This window comes from Falco rusticolus, chromosome 7 (genome assembly GCF_015220075.1).
Source record: "Falco rusticolus isolate bFalRus1 chromosome 7, bFalRus1.pri, whole genome shotgun sequence".
Taxonomy (NCBI): Eukaryota; Metazoa; Chordata; class Aves; order Falconiformes; family Falconidae; genus Falco; species Falco rusticolus.
In genome coordinates, this window is record NC_051193.1 from 30,721,449 (window position 1) to 30,746,633 (window position 25,185).

The following is a 25,185-nucleotide window of genomic DNA, read 5'->3' on the forward strand; positions in this document are numbered from 1 at the left end:
ATATGGCACGAAAATTTTGGTTTTGACAAGAATTTTTCTCTAACTTGCCTTAGGTTACTGCCCAGTGTTCAGACATTTTCCAGACAGTAGTATCCCTACTTCTCACAGTCTGTAGCCACTCCGTCTCTTGGAAGCAAACCCACACTTAAGGCATTTTTATTTGATTGATAGGATCATGGATTTTAAGGCCAAAATAAAGTGGTTTGATTGTTTAGTCTAACATCCACTATAACACAAGCAGGACAGTGAGTCACTAATTGCAATGTTGATGTAAAAGCACAAAGGGAGGCTATTTCCTTCCCACGTCTCTGTGTAAGTAATTGGGTTAATTGTTCTTATTCTTAAAAATTAGTTTGAAGTTTAGCTTCTGCTTCTGACCACAGGCTTTGACAGAGTTTTTTCCCCTCACTAAAGGCCTGTCAGAAATCTTTTTTTCCCTGTAGGTATTTATGCCTTGTTGCCACAAATCTATATTAATATTCTATTAATATAGAATTGAATAAAAAGATGGGATGAGTTTTGCCAGTTGTGATTAGCATGATGGGACATCTGCATGTTGATTTCCATTCCCAGTCCCTGAGTTTTCCTCTAATGGGAAAGTCTGGCTACGTTTCACATAAGTTAAATAGGAAACCTTTCCACAAGAGCTCAGCCCCCTGCCACCCCTGGGACGGAGTGGGAGCCCCCTTGCTCTGAAGACCCCCACAATGGCTGGCAGTACCCCAGAGAAGCTTTACCTGTGTTCCTATGAGGACGTAAGGCACGTTGGGCATGCAGACCTTCAGCTCGGGCACCCACTCCTCCTGGACGTTGTGGTACGACGCGGGGTTCACCACTGAGAAGCAGATCAAGAACACGTCCGTGTTGGGGTAGGACAGGGGTCTCAGCTGGTTGTAGTCCTCCTGCCAGGGGGAAACGGCAAGCGTGTTATGGGGTGGGCATAGCTGCAGGTGGGGCCATCACCTTGGCTCTCGATTAGCTGCTCAGCACTGTCCCTCCATGCTCAGCACACTTGTAACCTCTGGGCAGGTGCTGAGGAGGGAATCACCCTTTGTGGGCTAGAGGTGCTGTTTCGTCAGCACCTTTACCCAAAAGAGCTAACACATCTACGCGTTTTGTTTGTGTGTGCATTATCTGTAGTGCTGCTGGTGCAGAGGGTAACGCTGAACAGCGGCTGTCCCTGGTGGAACAGCACAAATTGATCTTGAGGCTGTGTGTACCGGCCTCAGCCCTCTGGCAATGTGGTACCATCCTGGGAAGTATCTGACTGTCACTCCTAGCTGGTGTTTGCTGATGACACACATCTCTAGGGGCTTTGCTGTTAATAGCATGGGCTTTCTATCCCCCCCTCCCCCGGGCATTATAGACATGACCGTATGCAACAAATAGGGTCTGTGGGCTATTTGGTGCTATGGCAGTCATGTGTGGCACGCAGCGATGTGTCAGTCAGCAGAAAACACTCATCGTAAGAACAAAACAGATCAAATCTGGCCTGCAGGGGCCAGGTAAATCACGGGGGATGATACAGTGTTCCCACAGGCCCCGGGCTGGGGAAGGAAAAACATTTTCTCTATGGGCTAGTTGTGAAGAGGGTGAATTTTCAAACAGCTCAAAGCGCAGCTGTGTTATGTCGTGAGCTGGCTTTGATAGCTGAGTTTCAAGGAAGAATTTAGGTCTGTTTTCAGCCTTCAGATGCTGGGAGTGAGCAGAGGTTTTGCAAGCCGTGTGAAAGGGACAGACTGGCTCTTTCTGACAGTGAGAGCGTATGTAGCTGTGTCTGGTGGGTGCTTTTCAATGAAATCTGTTAGAAAATGTCAGTGCAATGAAACAGATGCTTTTACAGGGAATACACCTGTTCTAAAGGCTTTCTTTGAGGGTCCAGAATTAAAAAAGGAGAAAGGAACACAAAGTTGGAGTGTAGAAAATGATAATACATGTCAAGCCTGACTGAGACCTAGGTCTTTACTTTATCATTTCTGCATTCTAGGCAAGCCTCAAATCTCTGCAGTATGGTCACTTTTGGTTATAATGGTATAAAAATTCAATTGTTGCAGTTTTGCTTTTCAGATAGTGAAAAAATTAATAACTCAATGAAAAGGAGAAAAAAAAAAATATCCAGGTGCTATTGCTCAGACTTCAGAACATTTATTTGAGGTAGGGCAAAAGGCACCTTGGGGGCAGGAGCAATGCAAGCTGCTGTCTGTCCTGCAGGTGAATATAATGCAATACTGTACCACTGTGTGCCCAGATTAGATGGTGTCTTAATTCAGCCTTGCTTCTGTCTTGCTTTTGTTGGGTCAACAAATGAGAGGGCTTAATTAGGAGTCGAGGCTGATAAATGTTTCTGAAGTCTTTTGTTCACTGAGTAAGTAGTGATAAGATGACCCAGACTACTACTGAATAGACACTAGTTTCTGAAAAATACTAATGGATTGTGCAAAACCAATCTGCTCCAACCTTTTCTAAACAAAACCCTTAATTATTTATTCTGAAAGGAAGTATGAGGCCAAATTTAGCTCTGTCTCATTAAAAAGAAGTTTAAAGAAACATCCTAAATCACAAACAAAATGTTTTGTTTGTCTAACTGACTGTTCCTTGTCCCAAACCCACTTCATCAAGAAGAGTAAATTCCCAGTTCCCACCTCCAGCCCCACAGCCACAGTATTTGGGGCAAAGCCAGAGTATTTGTCAACTGACCTATGTCTTTCCAGTGATGTGAGAAATATTGATCTGAAGAAGGATTTACAAGACAAGCGGAGGTGTTTGGATGTCTCAGCCCCCAAGAGAGTGAAATCTCCGTGTTGAGAGAATGGCAGAAATAAGCCCCTCAGAGATGTTTGTGGGAACATCAGTGATACAGGCCATGAAGAAGCACAGTCGGTGGGAGGAGATTTGTACAAGGCTCTGGGGATGACACCGAGCTCCCAGCAGATGGGTTAATAAAGACAAAGTGGATGCCAAGGTGATGGGATCAACAGAGCAATTACATTATAGAGACAGGTGAGTTTGATATGGATGCTCTGGGTTAGGAAGGACTGGCCTGATTATGCGACATTATTTTAAGCCAGAACATAAAATCTGAGGTTAAGTATGTTTATGCCACCGTCAACACGGGCTGATGCTAAGTGCTTGGCAAAGGCCTTTTCTGTGGTTTTCATTTAATTGCTGCAAATCAGCCGCCTAGAACAGCCACGTGGTGGCAGCAAGCCCTCGAGGAATTGTGATTTAGGATTTTTTTGGGAAAAAAATTGGCTAAATACAACCAGTTTCAATATTCCAGATGTGCATATTTAGAGGGGCTGGAACTTACTGTACCATTAAAATTACAAACTAAAACCCACAAGCGTTCTGCTTGGCTGTGACAGCTACAGGAGTGTGCATTTCATTTTATTTCGCTTGTTCCTTTGGAATCCCTAGAAAATCCTTTTTCGGGAGGAGTGTTTCTGATTTGAGTTAGCAGCGCAGAGCCTTATATAAACCGTAAGGAAGAGCAGCCACACATCACATAGCAGAGGTCTGGTCTCCTGTCAGGGCACATGGGAGCGTGCATGGACGTGTTGAAGCACAAGCACAAATGTCATGGATAAAGGTTGATCTGGGCTTCTGTATATGCCAGTGTGTGCAGGCTGGCAGGAGCCTCCAAACCCTATCAGACAAGGACCCTGTCTGGGTTCATACCTGCTGTCCAGGAGAAGGCTATAAAACCTTGCAGTGCACTGTTATGGGACGTGGTGCATCAGGATCATCTCTCACTCAGAGATAGTCGAAGTCAAGCAGATAAATACTGTAAAAAAGAGACTGGACATGTGCATGGGTATGGGGCGTATCCAGAGGTGCCGCAGCTATTGAGAGTGGTGTTTGGGAGGGGACATGAGTTCTCATGGCCTTGGACCATAGCTGATCACTAGTTTCCCTAGCTTGTGCTTGAATTTTGCTGCCTGTTATTTAGGGAGCGCAAGGCTTCCCGATTACATTGCTTGGCCACTGGTTTCGCATGGAAATGCCAGCACAGACCTGGTCTGGATGAGTTACCTGCCTGTGACCTGCCTGAGCTGCGCTGCCATCAGCCTTGCAGTGTTCAGGCCCAGAAAGTACAGCAAAACTCGCTTTTTTTATGTTGCTGCCATGCTGATCTCACATACGTTCCCTGCCATGTCAGCCTCTTAAAGCCCTCCACACCTGAGTCCAGCCTGAGGAAAAAAGACCCCTGGTTTTTTCCTCCTAGGACTGTTTGTGCCAGGGATGCAAAAAAACAGATACCCCAGATCTGGGGTCCCTGCCAGCTCTCCCTTTAGGCTGACAGAGGGTCCTGCTGCAGGAGTACATTTTCCAATTGTTATTTCATTAGCGTATGTTTTATAGCATCATAATGTCAAGCGCTATTTTTAGTGATGACTTCACACCAACGCCTTTGGGAAGCCACACAACACAAGGAGAGGGAGGGAGGAAACAACCCAGATGATCTGCCGTTATAGCTTGAGCATGTGGGAAGCATCATCCTTTCAGCCTCCATGGAGATACAATCTAGTCATCCAGAAGTGATTCACGCTCTGAGTTTTGACTGGATGGCCACGTCCTCTGGACCAAGGTCTGAAAGGGAGATCAGCCTGACAAGTTCAAAACGGTGCTTGGAAGCAGGTGGTGCACTGGCTAGTTTGAAGCAGGAGATGGCAAAGTGACTGTAGAGGAATGGATGGAGGGGTGAAGTTTGTCAAAGAGACAGATTTGTGTTCCTTCTGGCTCAGGAGGACAAATGAGAGGATGTGTTGCTGAGGAAATGGGTGGCAGGTGGCAGCCCTACAAAACAAGTAGAAATATTAAGGCGCTGGGTAAAATCTGACTGATACTGAATCTAACTCCAGTCTCACTCGCCTAGGCTCCCAGTGCTGCTGGATCAGGACAGATGTACTCCAGGCTCTGTGCTTGTGAGCACAGAATGGAAGACTGAACATACGTTGAACATGGAACAAGGACTTGGGTCTTATTTTGGGACTGGCTGTTGGATCATCTGTTTGCACCATACGGATAGAAATGATGGATGAACTGTTAGTGCCACTGAGCTATCTATGAAGTGACCGTTGCTGCCAACAAACCTGTGATAGGAATAAAATGAAAAAAGGTGAAACTCAAAGCATAAAAGCCCCAGTCCTGCTGAGTGCAGGTTTTTTTGGAAATGACAGTCTGTCCTGATGAGGTTTTTGACCTCGCTGCATAGTGCTGTAAGGTATATTCTGTAATAAATGGCCTTCTGCAGACAGAAGGGTCTCCTGCATTGTTTTTGCATTTCATAGCAATCAGTCACGGCCAAAGAAAGCACAGCCATGGAGTGCTCCTGAAAGCAAAGCCCTGCACCCAGGACTGTTAGGACTTAGAGAGTGAAGCAGGGTCCCAAACCTGCTTTCCTCTCCTGCTGCCTCCAGTGCCAGCTGTGACCGGGGGAGCTGGTGGATGTGGGTTCCAACCTTCCCAGACTGGGAAGGAACATGAAACCTGCTCCTTCCCCTCTCAGCAGGTGATTTTCTGCAAGGTTTCTGTACAGATTTTGATCCTTTATTCTGTCAGTTGCTGGCATTTAGAGGTAGGAGAGGGGAATTTCAATGTGAAAATGTGTTGCTCCCTGTACCCTGTTCTGCCCTTCTGCTGGCAGAGCAAGGCAATGAGAAAAGCTTTCTCCTCCTCTCCAGGTGGTGAAACCAGACCACAGACCAGAACTCTTCTGCAAACTTTTAGTGCAAGCCCGTTGTATCAGACCGTGGACAGTGGAAACAGTAAAAGCATTCTGTATGTAAGTAAGCATGGGGTACAGACTCTCCTGTAATGGACACCCTTCTTCTAGGAGAAGGATGCTGGGGTGGATGCCAGTCTGTCTGGATTACCATTTAAAAAGCCAATAGATGGTGACTAGTAGGCTGGTGCTGTATTGTATTAGTTTTCTCATCCTGGAAACAGGAATTCTCTGTGTCTTCAATGCCACCATGTGGTAAATTAAGAAAACACTGACTTTATAGAAAATGTTATATTTGCAGTAGGAGGTATGTATATGGGAGGCTGAATATCCTGATCAGGCTTTAGTTTTTTGCTTAGACAAAATTCAGCCCTAGGGATGAGTGCATTTGTGTTTGTTTTATTTCTGAACCAGAATTAAATCTCTGTGTAGAGAAAAAAAGGAGAAGGTCAGTAGTTCAACTATTACAACTCACAACAGATTGTTAATATTTGTTAAAAATCCCCCGCGAACAGCACAAACAACAAACCCCAGTATACGGTAGTAACAAACCAACCACGGGAAAGGAAAATTATAGATGTTTTGCAGTAAGTTACCTGCCCTGCAGTGTCGTAAAGTCCCAGCAAGTGTTGTTGTCCTCCCACAGTCACAGTTACTGGAAGAGAGAAACAAAAGATGCTGTTTATGCACAAGCCAGTGGCCTCATTTTTTTTGGCGTTTTAATCCTAAAATGCCAATAGACCTTTGTGCTAGACACATTAACATGTGTCTTAAAATGTGCATCCTAAACCAAGCCATCTATTCAACTGAAACTGAAGGCAACCTAAGGTCACAACAAAAGCAAGTCCTTTATGCCAAGCTCTTATTTTTTTATAGACAGCCAAGAGTGATGAAGTGCACACACTGCTGCTATCACGGATCCAGAGATCGGAGGACATTTGCTTCTGTCTCTGCAGCCACCAGCTGAACCCCATGATGTGCTAGGACTTGAAAGCACAGAATTCCTGCTTCCTCACCATGAGCATTGGGGTAGGTTTGTCATGGATCATTGAGAGCTTTTTTTTAAAATTATTTTATTTCTTCCAGGCTGTGAAATGATGAAGCATTCAGCAGTGGCTGGTGTTTGGTGGGTCTCAGTGGAGGCACACTGCCTTTTGGGCAACGTGTCCTGTCCTGTATCATGCAACTGCAGGTCAAGCGACAGTGCTTAATATGTGCAGCTCTGTGGTTGACGTTTCAAAGGACAGGGAGTGAGAGGAGTACTAGTATTTGCAAAGATGTTGAACAGATTCTGTTGCAAATGGAGGAAAACATGGCTTAGTTCATTGATTGCACTCAGAATGTTTACTGCTTTAGTAGAATTCAGTTTGAACTTCATTTTGAGCCCATCAACATTGATGAAGATGTTTTCCATTGCCTTTGGATGAACCCCATTATTAGCTGGTCCCTGTAATCAGTGTTATTTCGTATAAAGGGTACGATCTGTGTTAATGACATTTAGTTAACCAGTTAATCTGCTTAAGTCATTACTATTCAACTGGAAAGAAAGGTGGGGGGAATCCAGTTCCACCCATTAGTCAACAGGAAGACTTTAAACATTCATCGGGAAGATTACTCAAAATAATCGTATTCTTGCAGCCTGTGGACTATTACTTTTTTTAAGCACAAGGGCAAACAGATGGAATGAACATAGAGCTATGGCTGGGGTAGGGGGGGCTAAGACTGGTGCCCATCGGCTGATCACAACTTGCAATTAAAGAGGGCTGGGCAAGATTAATAGTTACTTTTGTCAAAGAGGAGGCTTGAAAACATCATACAGGTTCTTGCTGATTTTTTTAAAAGTGATAATACTTTTGCAGGAGAAAAACATCTAGCAGTTTATAGAAGTTAATAGCTCCTGCACTGGGGAGCAATGTCCTGTTTGATATCTCTTAGACTTGAAGTCTCTGTCAGCGTGGTTGGACAGACTGATTATTCAGCAGCTTTACTTGCTTGCAAAGTGACACGGTGATTTTGCTAGCATCTATACAGAACAAAACTGACACCCTGAAAGTACAAAGGCTCAGCGAGGACCAGATTTGCTGATGAGAGCAGAACAGGCTGTGTTCACCTGCTGCTGGGGCTGCCTTGTGATGTACAGGGGAAAGGGGAGACGGGAAACGGGCCAAGAGCCATCCTCCCACTCCTCAGTTCAGAAGGTGGCTGGTACATAGTGCAGCATCCTGGGGAACTCCAGATGGGGCTAGCTGTTGAACATGAATGTCCATGGGTGGGAGACCCCAGGGAAGGGGTACTGGCTGGTACATAGTGCAGCATCCTGGGGAACTCCAGATGGGGCTAGCTGTTGAACATGAATGTCCATGGGTGGGAGACCCCAGGGAAGGGGTACCGAGGTGGGTAGATGGGTACCAACACAGGCAGGAGACAGTCCAGATGACCCATCCCCTTCCTTCAACCTGACTTGAATAAAACAATTTCAACTAAACTTTCCCAGAACCCTGCTTTTTAACTTTTTGTGGTGCAGGGAGTCTCAAAATATCCCAGTAGAAGTATGAGCTGTGTAAGTCTGCTGACAAGACACTTGCTTTTCTTAGCTCCCTTCTCAGAAGCAGTAGGGGCCACAGGTGGTCCTGCACAGCTTACCAGAAGCAGCTGGGAGGTGTGGGGTTTTTTTCCAGTTACGGCCTTGGCCAGCCTTCAATCTGTCCTTGTGCCAAGAAGTGCAGGAGCCAGACCTGTTCCGCTGATTTTACTTTGCTCAAGGACCAACTGTGGGAAGATGCGCCCTTCAGCTGAAGGCAATTTTCCAGCTGCGGTGTGTTAGCCACATGGTGCTCAGCTGGCCAAGGTGGTGTTTAGGGCTGCACGTGAACATCAGTCGCACTGTCAGTCCTTGACTGAACTTGTATGGGATCTGCAGAGCACCTCCAAAGCGGGTTGCCCGTAGGACAGCTGTGTGGCCATGGGGTGCATGGAGGTGCAGGTGATCTAATGTGTCTGATGAATCTGAAGAGACATTTGCCATACGTCTGTACTGGCATAGTTATCCAGCTTTTACGTGTCGTGCTGGCTAACTCTGAGTGCAGGCAAACTGAGCTGGGTCCTGCTTACAAAGATCAGCTCAGGTCTTCAGTGTTTAAAAAACGTACAAGTTGCACTAAGATTTTCCCTGTCCAGCCTTGGGCTGCTGTGAAATTTTGCTGGCCCATCTCTTGGTGGCACCTGACAGAGCTAGTCTGGCAAAAAGCCCTGGTGCAGACACAAATTGCTGCCTTGTTCCAGTAGTTAATATGGTTTGGAGATAAGCTGTTGGGGTAGAGGTCCAGCCTGTCTGCAGTACACTATGCTCTGCCAGAAGGATATGCTGCAGCTGCTCCTAAACTGTTGTCTGTGCTCTGGAGTCCATGAAGTCACGGCGGGTATTTTGCAATAGGTCTGTGAAGCCACACATTGAATAGTTGGTGATAGTTTCTACAGTTCAGTTTGGCTTCTTGGTGATCCCTGGGAAATACTGAGGGGGTATAAAGAGGCTGGTGGTGTTCCACCATTACTCTTTACATACACAAGGGCTAAGAAATGCAAGGGCTTTTGGAAAAATACACCCTGACTCTACCCAGCTTGCACGTTACATTTTAATACTTATAGCATCCTACCTGTTACAGGTTCTGCTGTGACTTTCTGGGCGGTGCCACTCAAATATTTTTCCTTTTTCTCTTTTTTTCTTTTCTCTTTTCTTCCACTTTGACTTTTTCTTTTCCCCATCAACCTTTAATTTGCCTTTCTTCTTGTCAAATATTCTAATCTGTCTCATCATCAGAAGCTATCCTTCCTGTGCACATCACCTCTCTAAGTTTACAGCTACCATCCCAGCAAAACCGTTTTCTTGGGTAAACTTCAGCAACAGGCAAACTGCTGTCTCTGGATTCCTGGCTTTGCATGCAGTGGGGACCAGATGTCTCACACTGACAACGCAAATAATCACTGGCTTTTGAAACAGCCGTGTCTAGATTAATACATTGGTGCTGAAATTTCCACCACGCTTTCATGCAGGCAAAACAGATGTCAAAATAAATGGGTTTTGCCTATGAAAACATCATGGTATTTTTATACTAAGGGTGTATCAGTCTGCCTCCATCAGGCAAAGAGCTGTTCAACACGTCCGCTTGGTAGGTTTTTATGAGCTAAGATTGCTCTGCTAGATTTGTAGGCCTTACTTTTGGCTTTATCTCGGTTTACTTTTACTTACCCTGCTACTATCTTTTCCTGTTCTCTCAGTGGCCGAGGCTATGGGAAGCCAACATGGAATTCCCTCCCAGTCACTGGGGCAATGTAGGTTCCTTTACGGGCTTGTGAACTCAGCTTTATGAGCAGTCTTGGATAACAAGATAAATGTGAACTCTCCTTACTGTTTAGTGGCTATATTGATAGATTGATGAAGCACTGAAATGGCATGGCCTTTAACACCAAGTGCAGTGGGGACGGCAATAAAATGTGGCTGAATACTTGCACAGTCCTGGTTCTCCTTTAGCTCCAGTCAGAGCTGCATCAGACGATGCAACAGGGCAGATGTTTTCTCCCCTTCACTGGTGGTTTTAACCAAGTGCACGATGTATAAAACAGCAACGCTTTTAAAATGTTAGCTAGATTATAAATTAGTTGGGTATTGCTAGTTTGCATAAGGATTTTAGATCACCACTAGGGCTTTGTCACAGTCCTTGTGCCTGGTAATGAGGCTCAACACAGAGCTCTGAAACATGTTGTCCCGCTTGAAGACCACAGTAAAAAGGCAAGGTGCTAGGTGGAGTTATTGTGTGGGCTGGGTCTGGTGTGTGGACCATGAACTGGTCTGAGCTGGGAGCTCTGTTTTTAAATAAGTGGTTACTTCCTGTTCCTGGGGACAATACAACAATTTTTGTTGATGTTCTTGTTGCCCAGATTGCCCCAGATCCACCTGTCAATGGCCAGTCTTTGCCAAAACCTTCCCCCCCCTGTGTTTTATTTGCTCACAGCAAAGCCCTGGCAACCTTGTGGGACTGAAACGTACCCCTGGAAGAGCCCTTCAGCCACACAACAGCGATGTTCATGGTCTGCGCTAACAGAAAGGGGACACAAACTGGCTGCTGCCCTCCCAGAATTTCTTGTGTTTGATTAATAGTGCAAAGCAACATGCGTCTCTAGTCTGACACCGAACTAGGATGCAATAGCTCAGACACGCTTAGCTGTGGTACCGGAGAGCGGACATGCACAGCATGGGGAATTTTTCAGTGCCTGTGAAGAAGTGCTTGCAGAAACAAATGACTTTGAAATCACTAGCCAGAATGTACACAATAGCTTAGGCTATGTCTAACGTGATACCACATGGGAGAAGTCATCTATTTATTCTAGTGCCTTCCTGCCAACAAATTAAGGTTCAGCTGCTTTGAAGACTGATGCCAAGAGCCTGACAACAAGTAGGGGTGGTAGGACCTGCCTGGATGGAAAAGCTTTCTCATTTTTTTGGACAAATTAGTCTGTGTCAAACCTCACACTTTCACAAGGGCCACCTTCTGCCCTTGTCAGCAAGCTCTGAGTATTAAGTTTGTGCTTTTGTCTGTTCATCATGATTATGTGTACTAGATGCATGCTACTTAACACAGACTAATGGCCACCAGTATAAGATAAGAACAACAGCAATTCCAGGTGATCTGCTGGCAGAAAAAGTGCCCAAGTCTGTTTCTTTTCCAAATAGGAAGGTGGGTAAAATCAGAAAATGGACAAAAGAACAGGTTTTGGTCAGCTGCAGTAGAGTTTAGATGGAAGATTTGGGTTCTTACTGCTTTAAGTGATGGGTAGACACTTGACCAATATTTTCATTTCTAGATGGAAATGAAACGTGTGCCTCATAGATCTCCTTTCACTTTCAAAGGTGCTTGTTCATGCAGGCCTCACTCCAGGAGGAGCAGTACTGTTTTAAACTCTTGGCTTCAGCTTGTGCCCAGTTTCACAGTGCTACTTCACACCAAACTTCTTGGCTCCTGCATATTTGGCAGGTGAAGCTCTACGTGAAACGGTAACTGGGTCTGATCAGTGTTTTACTACAGATCAGATACTAAGGAGGGAGGATAGCAGTGAGAAATGAACTGAGACATGTTTTTGTCTTTAAAATACATATGCACACACATATACAAACACATCTTTTATGTATACACAATACACACATTTATTTATTTTTCCAGTTTCTGGTTGAACAAAATTTTCAGTTGTAGAATGACATAGTTTGCTTTGGCTTGGGGCATCCTAATCAAGGACCTGAATTCACAAAGTAACATAGATCTTATTGGCAAAATAGTGGGTGAACCGCTTCATGCTCAGTGGCAGGGACTGGAGCCACAGGTCATCTTGGAGGACTAGAGCAGCTCCCAGGGAGGTGAGAACTGAGTGTCCTCCTCACCCTCACAGTAAAAGGAGAAGATGATACACCCTCTTCCCTGTGAGTATGCCCTGAATCTGCTGCAACACCAGCCTATACAATCAGAAAATCAGAACATTTTCAGCAATGCCAGAACCATTCGTTCCCAGTTTCTTCTGTGTTCTTTACCGGAATTACTGTCAAGTTAATTATATAAAGAACAGAAACCACCTGCAGTTATGATGGGTTTTTTTTGTGCTTTCCTCAGCACAGATTTGAGGTGTAAGTTGAACTGCTTAGAAGGGGGCTCCAGTCAATGATTTCCCTGGGAAGTTCGACTCTCTCTCTGACAATCATCTTTGCAAGGCATGATTCAAGTCCAGACTATATCTTTAAAAGCAAATGCATTATCTGTAGACTGCAGCAAATGCCGGGGTGTCTCAGGGACCTCCATTCCTTCCTCTGGCACTTTCAGAGTGATTTTTGTGAAGCGATCAATATACTGACTGCAGTGTGTTCTCAAGCAGCTGATATCCCTGGGGATACTGACAATGTTTGCTTGCTGGGTAATATTTTCCTTCCTTCCTGAATGTAGTTTCATGAAAGATTTTGTAATGAACTGGGAATCTCCCTCCCCTTCACAGATGTCTTCTGCTCTCTGGGGCTTACCCCAGGCAGGACAGGAGTGTTTTTGTAGGAGTTTGTTTGAAGAACGATTTTAAAAATCTTGTTTATAAATGGTCTTCTTTTTGTACTGCAGAGCTCCTAAAAAGGGGTCTCTGTAGCTGGAATGTGAGGATCCCTGTTGCATTTCAACTAGGGACTGAAACTCAAACATGCCTCAAAGACATTTGGATCTCTCATTTCCTTTGGTTCCCATAATGGTTGGGCATCTAATCGAACTGAAGCTACATATCCCAGGCTTTAAGAAACAGCAGCTTTGAATATTCATCAGGAGAACAAAGTAAAGGTGGGCAGTGCATTTCTGTAGCACCTGCTAAGTGCTTCAGGTGCATTTCTGAATCTTATTTTGGGTCATATTTGTGTTCAGAAATATCTTTCTTTGGCTGATCCAGGTGAAGAAAATACGGATAGGGCTGCCAGAAATTAATCTCTCACATGCTGGTTTGATTTTGGTTGTGTCAGTGCCTGGGGAACTTATTTTAGCTGCTGTGGACCAATCTTCAGAAGTTACGCTGCTACAGCTGAAGCTGGGAAGACTCAGGACATCTGCAGATGAAAGCCCTGGGGATGCTACGGTCTGGCAGCCACCAGAGGAAGCCAGTCAAGAAAAGAGTAAGCAAGACCTTAATGACATGTCCCCATCTTTCAGGCCAGGAATGACAATCAGCTTGGCTGAGCTCTAATGGCTATTTACCACTTGAGCTAGAAGGCTGTCCTAGCAGCGTTTCTCCTTGGAAATACTCGGGAACATTTTGCTTTGACTGAACGCACTGCTACAACACCGTGTGTCCAGCACAGCTTGGGCGACAAGAGCTGGTGTTACACAGGACCCTTGACTCACCCAGTGCCCCATGACTCAAGCCTGGGCCATTTGTCACTTCCACGCGGAAGGGTCATCTCCAGGAAGTGGAGTCACACGTTGCTCACGGCGTGTTCCCCCATCTCCTCCTTCATGGCAAACTCTGATGACAGCCGAAGTGATTCTCTGCCTCAGACTTATCCTGCAGCTTAACTACATTCTTTCTGAAAGGAAAATCCAAAGCATGCTATTTTGCCCTGTAATTGGCCTAAGTACTGCGCTTTAGATGTAAATTGTACTAAATATGCCTTTAACTGCTCCTGTATTCACCTACCACTAGTTTGCACAGGCCCCGGAGAGTCAGTATGTATCAAAAGAAGGGCTCTGAGTAAGCCTCACCTTTTCTGTCACCTCATCAATGGCTGAGATCAATGTTCTGCTGAGCAAATACTCTTGCCCATCTGATATTTACAATATCTGAAAAACATTTCCAGTCTGGTCCCCGCGGTGGGAGCACAGAGAGGCCTCTGGGGCTGGGATTCAGCTGATTTCACTCAGTGTAGCTCTTGGTCTAATGAGGTGGTGAGGAATTCGTTGCTTTGTCTTTAGGCCACAGGCATTTAGTGATTTTAAAGCCAGATAGGATTCATAGCATCATTTATTCTGCTCTAAATAGCTCATCTAGTGTCTTCCTACAAGGCATCTTGTTCTTATATCATTCTTGTAGCTCTTTTCCAAATTCTTTTCAAGCAGTCGCTATGACCAGCCAGTGTGGTCTAGCAATGGTTTCATTATCAATCTAGCCAGAGGTAACATGGCTTTCCTATTTCTACCTGTCATCCCTCAATGGCTGATCTAAAGCTCACGTTGGTTGATTATTCCCGTTATTTAATGAGTCTGGCAGTACTTCATGCTTTCCTTCAGGCCAAGGTCAAGTCATTCTTGGTTTTTGTGTTTGTAAGCTTCTTTATTTCTTTTTAACTCTGTGGTTGTATGGAAAATCTGGAGACTGTAATGCAAATGACCACTTGAAGGCATCTCAAGAAAGGCCAGGCAAACAGTCACGCTCCTGCAACGCTCTCATGGCATGGAAGTCAATGTTGAAGACTTTTGGAAGTCTGGGATTGACTATGCAGAGACAAGCTTTTTCGGCAGGATGTTTCAGTACTTCTGGAAGCATCAGAGAAGTGATATATAAACAGTTCCCAATGTTTCCTTTCCAGACATCCCTCCACTGCCTCTAGTGATTGCTCTTCACCTTGGACTCCTGTTTCTTGTGTGTGGCAAGGGGTGATCCCTCCCCTCTGCCTCATCCATACAGGTTTGAGGATCCCAGTGGAACTGGTGGGAAAATGCCCAACCCTGAGTCGCGTTACCACTGCGCTGGGGAAGCAGGCTGACACCGAACAACAGCTCTGTTGTCCCATTCTGCAACAGGAATAGATTCATCTAGACATTGTCATCCTACAGGAAGATTCATGACCTGCACTATGTGCTTTTTAGCATCTTGAGAGGAAAAAGGCTGCAGCCCTCCACTGATGGCTAGTTGCTATGCAGAGACATTTTTATTCAAGCAGATGATACGAAATGCTGTTAGTCTTTCAAAATGTGTTGAGAAGTCAGACTTCAGCACTGGCCAGCTTACATGACAAAGAACACGAAAGCAGTGGAGGTCAATTAGGAAGACTGAGCAGAATGAATCTGGTCCAGAAACAGATGACAGAGAATGGAAATTCCCAAAGCTTTCAGAACAAGCAACACTAACATGAGCCAGCTTCTTCCCAGTTTAGGACATTACTTATAGACAGCATGAATGAAGTTGATTTATTGCAATCATTGACCTCATTGTTTGTAAAATCAGCACTGGAGGATTTACCCGGCATCTCAGTGAGTTATTGCTGTGCTAATCAATCCTTGAGCAAATTCAACTTTGCTGATAGCAGAGTCCAAGAAACCTTGGGGTCTCTGCAAGAAAGGCTGTGCCCAGTTTCTCCAGTAATACAGTCCTGAGGGAGCTCTTGGGACCTCAACATTGTGCAAAGCTGTGCTAGATGGAAAAGGCTAACGTGATTATAGCACTTGGGGAATTGAAGAACAATTGGCATTGTGCTTAAGAGAGCATTTTGTTAGATTTCATTCTGTCTTAAATAGAGGGCTGTGCACTGCAGCAGGCTGGGAGGTGCTTCCTGAGGATTTCGGCTCCCCGCGCACCAGCAGCTGTCCCCATGGAAGGCAGTTCTGCTCCTCAGTTAGAAGCTAATAACAACTGCCTAGGTAAATGCGCTATATTTGCGGGGCAAATAGACTCTGATATGTGTCTTTCAATGATAATCTAACTGAGGGTCTTTTTAATCTCTAGTGAAAGTAATAGCACTAAATCCATTCAAATGCTACACAGAGGAAAAAATGTAGCATTAAGTAATATAAATAGATAGAACCTGAACATATTATTAAAAATATTATGGTTTTTCCTAAATAATTAAGAATATTAGATATCTTCTTAATCCTGAGTGACAGCGAAGTGCCCTTCCTGAGACCATGTGATTGTCTGTGGTATTGAGATGAATGAAAGAACAAAACTTTGGCTGTGACTGTTGTGTAAGCCCATGCAAAAACCGAAAGGCAGCACGTAGATAATTTTCTATATTTTTAGCTCTACTCAATATTTTTGAGGCTTCCATCACCATAGCACAGTATCTAGGAATGTCTGTTTTCTGGTACTGGGTTTATGACTCGAATCAAGAGCAAAGGTGGCAGAGCTTTGAGATTATTAAAGAGTGACTGATAATTGGAGTAATCTTATTAGTATTTTAACTAGATGTGCTGTCCTGACCTACAAAAGACCAGGTACTATGGCATTTTCAGTTTATTTTAACTGACTCTTTAAATTAACTGTTTACTGAAACCTAATTGTGAAGAACGTATTAGCAGTCTCCTAACAGTGATGCCGAGATCATAGTGAGCAGAGCAAGGAGTGTGAGTTTTACTCCAAGGAGATCAAGTGAGAATAAAGGGAGCCTTTGACCATTTGCCTGGCTCCTCTCTCCTGCCTGTGTAAGGCAAAAGTCGTTCTTCCAGCTCTGCTGAGTGCTGGGGAAAAGACTATCTCCAAAGTTATGTCAAGCATCTGGTTATCCGGGAAACATGAGTCTTGGTAAATAACATCAGAATAAATGCAAGATCAGTAGCAAAATGAGACAAATTTCACTGAAATGTGCCCAGGCAATACACAGGGTGTTTCCAGAGCATGGGAGGACAGGGCTGCCTGTGTGGCTGGGGGAAAGCAAGCTCTCCACTGTTATTCTGGTACTGCTCGAGGATCAGAGCTAGGGTGTGTTTGTTTGTTTGTTTGTTTTCTTTTTCTGGGAAGGGAGCAGAAAGCAGTGTGGAGAGACAGTACTGTCTGACAGCATTGGCTCTTTGCTGTGACAGTCTCTTCCTAAAACCTGTGGCAATCTGCCTTGGTCTGGGTTAGGTGGCAGTGGGAGCAGGTAGTGCTGATGGAAGGGCACAAAATTGCTGCTATGCAGTGAATGGGTTGTCCTTGCTGTGGGCTGGATCTTCAGGTGATGGAGTAGCTGTAACACAGGCACATGTACTGGCAGAAGACCCTGTGCTCTTAACTCGACAGAGGTCCCAGATTCTTGGTGAGAAACAGACTTCAGCAAAAGCATTTTAGTCTTCAGTGGCTACAACTTTAGTGCATTGAATTCGCTGAGGACTTTGAAGCTGAAAATTTAGGAGCTTTCATTTCTTGCGTTCCTGAAGAGTTCCTAGCTAAGAGTGGCTGAGGCCAGATAGTCTGTGCTGGCCATACTGGTTCTCAGTATCACCCCACATTAATCGGTGTTGGTAACTGTGGTAGAACAGCCAAAAGGAATGAGGGGCATGGAATGAAGATGGACCTGTCCTGGATGCTGGATCAGAGTGGGAGAGAGACGTTACCCAGCAGCATCATTAGCACTACAGCTTGCAGCGCACTATGGCACATCCCCCTGCTGCTGGACGTGATTCAGGGGAGAAATGGCTTCTGTGGTCACCAGCATCTTCAACAAAAAGTACAGATGCCAAAGCTAGAAAGGAAGAAAAATTATGATACAGAAGGGAACAGAAGTGTGTTGTCCGTAAGAACCTGATGTTAGGGGAAAAATGATTGATGTGCTGGAATATAAACCAGGAAGCAGCCACTAGCTTGGCTGCTGTGTAAAGAGCCTGGCTCTCCTATTCCTTACATTCAGGTGCCAGGCAAGCTGACCGGGAGCTAATGTAAAGATGAGGCTAGTGATGGGCCAAGGTGTTTTGGGTGCTGCATTTGGGCACAGACCCATGGTGTGTGTGTGTGTTCCAGGTGTTGCTGTGTGCCTTTGAGCAAGGCATCTGCGGTCAGACCTGCTCTCCGGCTCGGAGAGCAGAGCGGTGCCTCGGGCGTATTCCAGAATTATGGTAGGGTAGCTTAAAATAGCATCTGATCCTCTGATCTGCGAACCGCTGGGGCAGGGGCGTATTTGGCACACTGAACTGAATCCAGCTGTCTCCAGTGTAATGCATTGCACAACAAGCTAAGGTAAGCGCGAGAGGTCAGGAGCGTTAGGTTTGCCCAAACTCCAGCACTGCTGTAGCTGACATTTTACATACTGTCAACCCGGGTTTGGGCAGGGGAAAGATTAAATGATGTTTTGAGGCCCTTTCCAACACCAGCCTCCCTGATGCTTCGTCTGTTCCTTGTTTAAGTTTCACCTGAACTCTGGCTTTCCCTGTGCATGTTCCCTGGTGAGGCACTGCTTGAAAAGGCTTGAAAACAAAGTACCTGCTCCTGAAGCCAAGGGGGACCACGACAGAAACTCGGCTTGGCATTTCCCAGAAACAGCATCAGGCCCAGGGTACTTAGCACCAGGACCAAACTTCAGCTGCTATTTACCCTGCAGCTTGCAGAGATTAGCCAAACATTTGTGCAGCAGCTCTAAATGTGTATGACTTAGGAAGCAGAAGTGTTAAACACCATAAACAAAAATCTTGGAAATATTTAAACTTTCTGATAAGAAAAGCTGAAGTTAGGAATTCACTTTTTTTTTTTTTTTTTTTTCTTGGCTACCACAAAGGTTTTAAATGCTGTTAATGCTTTCTTTACACCCTGCTGAGAAGCCTTCCACTTTCCTCTCTGGCGTGGCAGCCGCTGCAGACAATGAAGTGATTGTAATGTTGGAAAAGCAACAGAAGCAGATGGATGAAATGCCTGGTCTGAAGCCTCCGCGTGTTTGTGTTTGCACACGTGAAAGGGAGAGGTGAGTGCAGACCTGAGCAGAGGATCCCCTTACCGTCGCCCTTTGCTCAAGCACAATTGCACTCATGTGAAGTGGAGCGTGAGCCAGCCCCATGATTGCAGAAGGGTACTTCCTACCACCAGGGACAATCTGGTGTTAAAAAAATTTTCAGGTTGTGCAGGAGAGCAAGGGGCTGCAGCCCAGCCCTGGATGTACAGAAGAAGTGCTGAAGTGCCTCCTTGAGCTGAGGCTAGAAGATTTTTTTCCTTTGGACAGAAAAAATAAATCCAAATTCCTGTACAGAGCTGAACAGGAATTTTCGGCTAGAAAATGTATTTCTACAGAATCAGAAGTTTCCATGGGAAGATGTTGCTTTCAACAGAATAGTTCAGATGTTTCCACTAGAAGAAATGAAGCGAAATGATGTGAAATAACTGACCATGATCTGAACTGTTCCCTTTGTTCGAAAGGCGTGAACCGGTTAACAAAAAGCTGTTTCCCTGCCACAGAGGTAACACACGCTGTGAGCGGTGACCCCGAGGGGGGTCCAGCCACACAGACCCAGGACACCAGGGAGCCACCATGGTGGCTTGATGGGCCATGAGCAACGCAGCCTGGATGGGGAGCAAAACACAAATACCCAGGTCTGGGCTGTCAGCTGCCATTGAGTACTTTTCATGATGGTGAAAATGAGGTTTAACGTAGAGTCCAAAATTTTCAGGTTGTTGCAGATGCATTAAACCTAAGGTTGGCATGGATAGGTGGGACCATCATATTGATTTAAAAGTTTTGAAGTGCAACTGTTGAGTTTTTCCAGCAGATCAGTTTATTTACTTTCTTATTTGCATAAAGTTTGCTCTTATGAAAATTTTATATTTTTATTTATATTATACATTAAGATTAATTATAATTTATATTAACCTTTCATTCTCATGTACAATGAAAATTAATTCTGAAATACGTAGCTATTCCAAACAACAAGAATTTGTGATGGGTTTTTGCTCTAACTAAAACTTTTAAAACTTCTAACTCTAAGTTTAAGATTAATTACTTTAACTTTTCTGTTAATTATTCCGTGCTTGAGTACAATTTTTGAATCAAATGAAAGGTTCTAATTCAGCTGAATTTCCAAGAATGCCTTGCACTCCCTGTTAGCTATAACTCCATTTAGACTGTATTTACTCTTGAAAAGATTTATTAAGTTTCATTCACCTTTTCTTCCACCTTATGAACATCAGAGGCAGCTCTGCTGAGCTCAGAGGAATTATTTTTGGTTGGGAGAAACATCAATCATAATGTCTTGTAGCTGGAAAAACAGTGAACTAATTTTGAACCAAGCAGCGTATATTTTTATGTAAATTGCTGTTAAAATGTTTTGATCTTAAAAAGCAATGGTGACTAGTTGCAGAACAGCAGAAATTTATGATAAAATGATTATTTTTATAACATTTCCTTTCTTTCCTTAAGCGAGACAGGAAAACAGTCAGCAAAATATAGGATAGCAGCAGGTACCTGAATTAAAAAATCAAAATATCAGCCAATATGACAATGGGCATCTCTGCAAATTATTCTTTCATCTGGTAGAAATATTATTTATTTTCCACCTAGTTTTATTTAAGGCTGTGTTTGCTTAATGACTGACTGAAATACGCAGCTCTTAAAAGAGGCATTCTAAGAGACCATTTTAAACATCACGGCTGGTAATTTTTTCTATTTCACACTGCTCTCCTGAGAGCCGAGCAGTTCACTCCCCCTTGCTTTCTGGAGCTATTAGAAAATGTTGACACACTTCTTCAGCTACATGAAAGTGCCACTAATGGGGATCACATCTGACTTCAGAGGAAAGGGACTTTGAAGACAAATCACAGAACACTGCAAATAAAGGAGAAGTGAATCGAGGTAGAAAATCCACAGCTACTTCCTGCAAATGATCACCAAGCAGGGTGTGAATTGCACCTTTGGTTTCAGTTGCTGGTTAGCATGGTGAGTGGATTTCAAGCAGCATATTTTACACAATGAGATACATGAAAAGCCTTGGGTTTAGGGAAGACATTGTTCTCCGTTTCTATTTTTACAATGGCAACACTCTGGATTATGACTCCATTGTATGAGGCCAGTGCAAACAGGCGGACAGAGGCTGGCCTGGCCCTGCAGAGCAAACGCACCAACAATGGAGGCGGAGAAGGAAAATTTCCTGTTTCGCAGCGAGGGAAACAAAGTGCACAGGGGGGACGTGGCTCTTGGGGCCACACCGGGAACCAGGGCCAGCTGGGTTTTAAAACCCCAAGCCTTAGTCTGTGGCTTCATCTCAGAATGGAGGGGTCTTTGGGTTGGGCCATCCTTGCAGGCAGCACATCCCCTGGGTGATGCTCAGAGCTCAGCCATGGTGTCCTGCTCATCCCTGTGGGACAGTTCCAGGTCCTTTGCTCTTGCAGGTGCAGGGAGCAGCAGAGAACAGGGCCCGTTGTCCATGTGCACTTTTGGAAGGCAAGAGTGCCTGCAATATTTTGTTTGAGCTGATTTCCCTGACAACGAGATTAGAGCAGCTAAACATCGCTGCCGCTGGAAACTGATTTCGAATATCAGCAGGGCAAGTGCTTGCCTTGGCTGCAGCTGCCTGCCAGGGATTGTTTCTCTTTAGTGGCTGGGATGTTGCTGAGTTTTCAGGCATGCTGTAATTTTCCATTGATTTTTAATGAAACAGTTCTGATGCTTGTAAAAAAAGGAGCCTCGGGGTCTTGTGCTGACTTTGTCCAGAGCCAAACTCATCAGATAACATTTTTCCCGGTTCCTGCCCTGTCAGAGTAATGTATCTGATGGACACCCAGAAATTCATTCAGAAATGACAGATCCACAAAGTAATCAAGCTGCCAGTTTAAGTAAAACAGATATTAACTCAGACACCTCTAAGCTCAGCTGAAGCCAACGCTTCTACACGGAGAAAAGCCAAGTTGTGGAAAACATTTTTTTTCTTACACATTTTTGGCAGTTTAAAAGGGTTTTGAGTGTTTTTGTGCATTCTTATAGCAACAAATTTAGAAAACTCTAAGAAACCCTCAACTGTCTGCTTTGATGCCACAAAAATGGAGCGAACAAAATAGCATGCAGCGTTTCAAACCAAGTCCGGCAAAAAACCAGTGGCTGTTTGAAGGGCAGCAGCAAACCAGGCTGGCTTATGGCTGAGCATGTGCAAACCCGTGTGGTCATGTCCCTACAGCAGCAGATGAGCACTGTATTACCTGGCCCTAAATGTCCTCATGGTAAGAGCAGGCAAAAAAAAAAAAAAAGGCAGGTAAGAACAAGCTGTGAGATTCTTGGGTAGGTTTAGCCATTTTGTGCTTTCGCTCATGCTGGTGGGTATGAGCAAGCTCTGGGGCCAAGCAGAGCTGCAAGGATAGGAGCTCGCAGCTGCATGGCTTATAGTGGTGCCAGGGATCTCCTGTACCAACCCCGGTTGATTTCAGAGGCTTTTGCTGCTGCCGCAGGCTGGCATTATTAAGGTTATCTCTTTGGCTGCTTTCAAAGCCATCTGTATAAGGAAAGCTGCCACCGAGCTGCATCAGGAGGGAAATGCAAGGGGAGATTGAGTCTGGTTTTAAACCCTCTCCAATGCTGCCTGCATGAGGTGGAGGAAGCACCCTGTACGTCTGGGATGTGTAAATCTGTCTGCCCAGCTGCCTGGTAGCGCTCTGATGCAATGGGGAGCTCTGCTTTGCAATTAGCGGCTGCATCACATGCTCAATTATGGCTTGTGGTGAAACAAAGTAGAAGGAAAAAGGAAGCAAGCGTGGACCACAGAGCTGTGTCCAAAAGCCCAAAGACACTGCTAAAAGATAAAAAATAGCTTAATTTTTGTTTTAATTGCTGGTATTTTTTAGTGCTTTGAGCAAAGCACCTTTTCTCTTTCCCTTCTATCTGTGTTTCTCTGTTTTTCTGGGGTTTTTTTTGGTTTTGTTTGTTTGTTTGTTTGTTTGTTTGTTTTTTCAGCCCAGTGTTTGTCACAAGGAGTCAGGGTAAAAGATTTTTGCTCTACGATACACAAAAGGTAGAATAAAGTCAGTTGCTTTCACCTAGTGCACTTTAGCTGTCTGCCTTTTTCTTTGATCTCAGGTTTGTCCAGAGCTCCTACATGAAGGAAATAGGACAGAACCAATGCATAAAATAGTGTCTACACGTTGGCTGTAGATTTTACGCAACCAGGCAGGGAGCAGATACAAGGAAAGGGTTGTGCAATCTCGACTGCATGGGAACTGGGAGCGGGAGGGAGAGGAAAGCTGCTGGGTGCATTTAATCCAGCCTCAGCCTCGCAGCCCCTCTGCTCCCTGGGCTGCTGCCCCTCCGCCAGCTCCCACGGCAGCCCCGCATCAGCTGGAGCCCCTCTGTGGGTCAGGGAAATGACCTCTGCCAGGACCTCCACCGACCCGGTGCTGCCAGGCTGCCAGCACTGCACAGAGCCCTTTGAACCCTTTGAAGAGGCCACCATGCAGCGCAGACGGGAAAGCCCCGTGTGTGCACGCAGCATTCACGTTCGTGCAACGTGCTCCTTTGCCAAATGACATTTTCCACAGATGCTGGCTGAGATCAGTCTGCACCTGCACATGTGTGTGTGTAACTGAGGTTGTGATTACCGCATTTGTTTGAACAACTGTGGTTTCAGCGATATTTTTTTTTTCCCATATGCTTACAGCTCCCATTTCTAACAATTTGATCTCCTGCATATACCAAATCTGTGCTGCAATTACTGTTCTTTCCTACTGTCCAAACCTGACTTGTTCATCTCTTTCCACTCTGGTGTGCAGCCACTTTGTCTGTTGTTTGTTTTCCAAGTATTTATCATCATAGCCAAAAAGTAATCTGTAATAACTGGGAGCTATACCTACATTATCACGGCTTTCTCTGGCTTGACACATATGCTTTTATACCGGAGCGACAGGGCTGGATTTCGTTTTGCTGTGGTTCTTAGAGGGATGCTAGAGCGAATGAGCAGTTCTTTCAGTGAATACAAATATGGCAAAATGGAAATGCTTCCCGGTGTTCCTGGAGAAGACCATTTGGAGACAGAAGTCTGGGAGTGACTTCCTGGGTCGTTTCATCCTTGGCATCAACGGAAATTGGAGATAGAGGTGGTTGTTGTAAATGTAAAGTAATTAATTGACTGTTGAAATATGTAAAGATTAGGGATCCTTTGTAAATCAGAACCAGGATGTGGAGGAGGACGGAAAAGTGGGAACACAGGTAGGATTGCAGCCCTTTCACATTGCAGAATTGCCCCCTGCTAGTTGGCAGAATTGCACCACATGGCATTGCTTTAAAGCCAGCAGATGAAGCATGGATCACAAGCAGCGGTGGAAATCCCTCTGCCTGAACCCGATGGAGGCAGTAGCTACGTGGCAGAGGTACGTGACCCAGCAGCCTGGCATGGCTAGCTGAGATGCACGGCACTATTTCTGGCAATTTAACTGCATGGTCAGCGATGAGTTCTGCTCTGATGCAAACTGGCACACTCCACTGCTGAGGCTCATATGGCAAACACTGCCACATGGTGTATATTCTTAAAAAGCTTCCCTCTTAACTTGTCATACTTCTGTCTTTGCTAGCTGTTTTTAATCCTGTCTCTAGTCCACACACAGTAAGATATCTGCAAAGCAGTGCTGCCTGTGCCACCGGGAAGGAGAACACCTTGCCCTAGATACTGAAATATCGGTACACCTCCTGCCATCCTAGAGTTATGCAGCAGTCCAGCCTGGAGAGCAGGAGCCTGCTGCTACTCGGTGTGTCTGGACAGGCGGGTCAGGTATTCTGGTCCTGGTTTCTACACACTCTATTTTTAGGAAACCCCTGCTGTGCTGTCTTTCCCCCTGCCTAATGTCAAAAGGTAACCCACCTCTAATCTGGTTATTAGAAGATGATCCAGCTCCACAGGTCAGTGAATAGTCAAAAGCATCATTTGATAGTTGAACTTTGCTGCTGGCTCCTGACTGTGGCTGGTGTTTGCAGGGAATCCAAAGCAGCTGCGTGGAGAGGAGCTGTGATGTGTCTGCGCGGAAGGCAACCGAGGGCCAGAGGCCAATTGTTTCTCTGAGTCGGTGGCATTTTTTTCTTCCAGGAATTCTGCTGCATCACGACTTAAAGGGCATCTTTCTTTTGGCCAGGGAAAGAGGCTGACCTTGATTCCACCACTGCTTTGGGGTCCTCGCTCCAAGAGACTGATCTTATGGGTACAGAGGAGGAAGGGGACAACACTTCCCCTGGGTTTATTCCCAGTTCAAAACATTATTAGGAAAGGCCTGATACATCCCTTCTGAGGAGGTTTCTCTTCAAATGCTGA

The 25,185-nt window shown here is 45.1% G+C and overlaps 1 protein-coding gene across 1 annotated transcript in view; it reads right to left on the minus strand.

Annotated features, from left to right (window-relative positions):
* Window positions 1-25,185, minus strand: part of RHOJ (ras homolog family member J) — a 62,990-nt gene that overhangs the window by 10,502 nt on the left and 27,303 nt on the right. Inside the window, exons 2-3 of the mRNA XM_037394817.1 lie at window positions 6,322-6,380; window positions 738-902 (exon numbers count right to left, since the gene is read on the minus strand). Coding sequence (XP_037250714.1) covers window positions 738-902; window positions 6,322-6,380 — 224 coding nt within the window. The remainder of the gene's footprint in view (window positions 1-737; window positions 903-6,321; window positions 6,381-25,185) is intronic.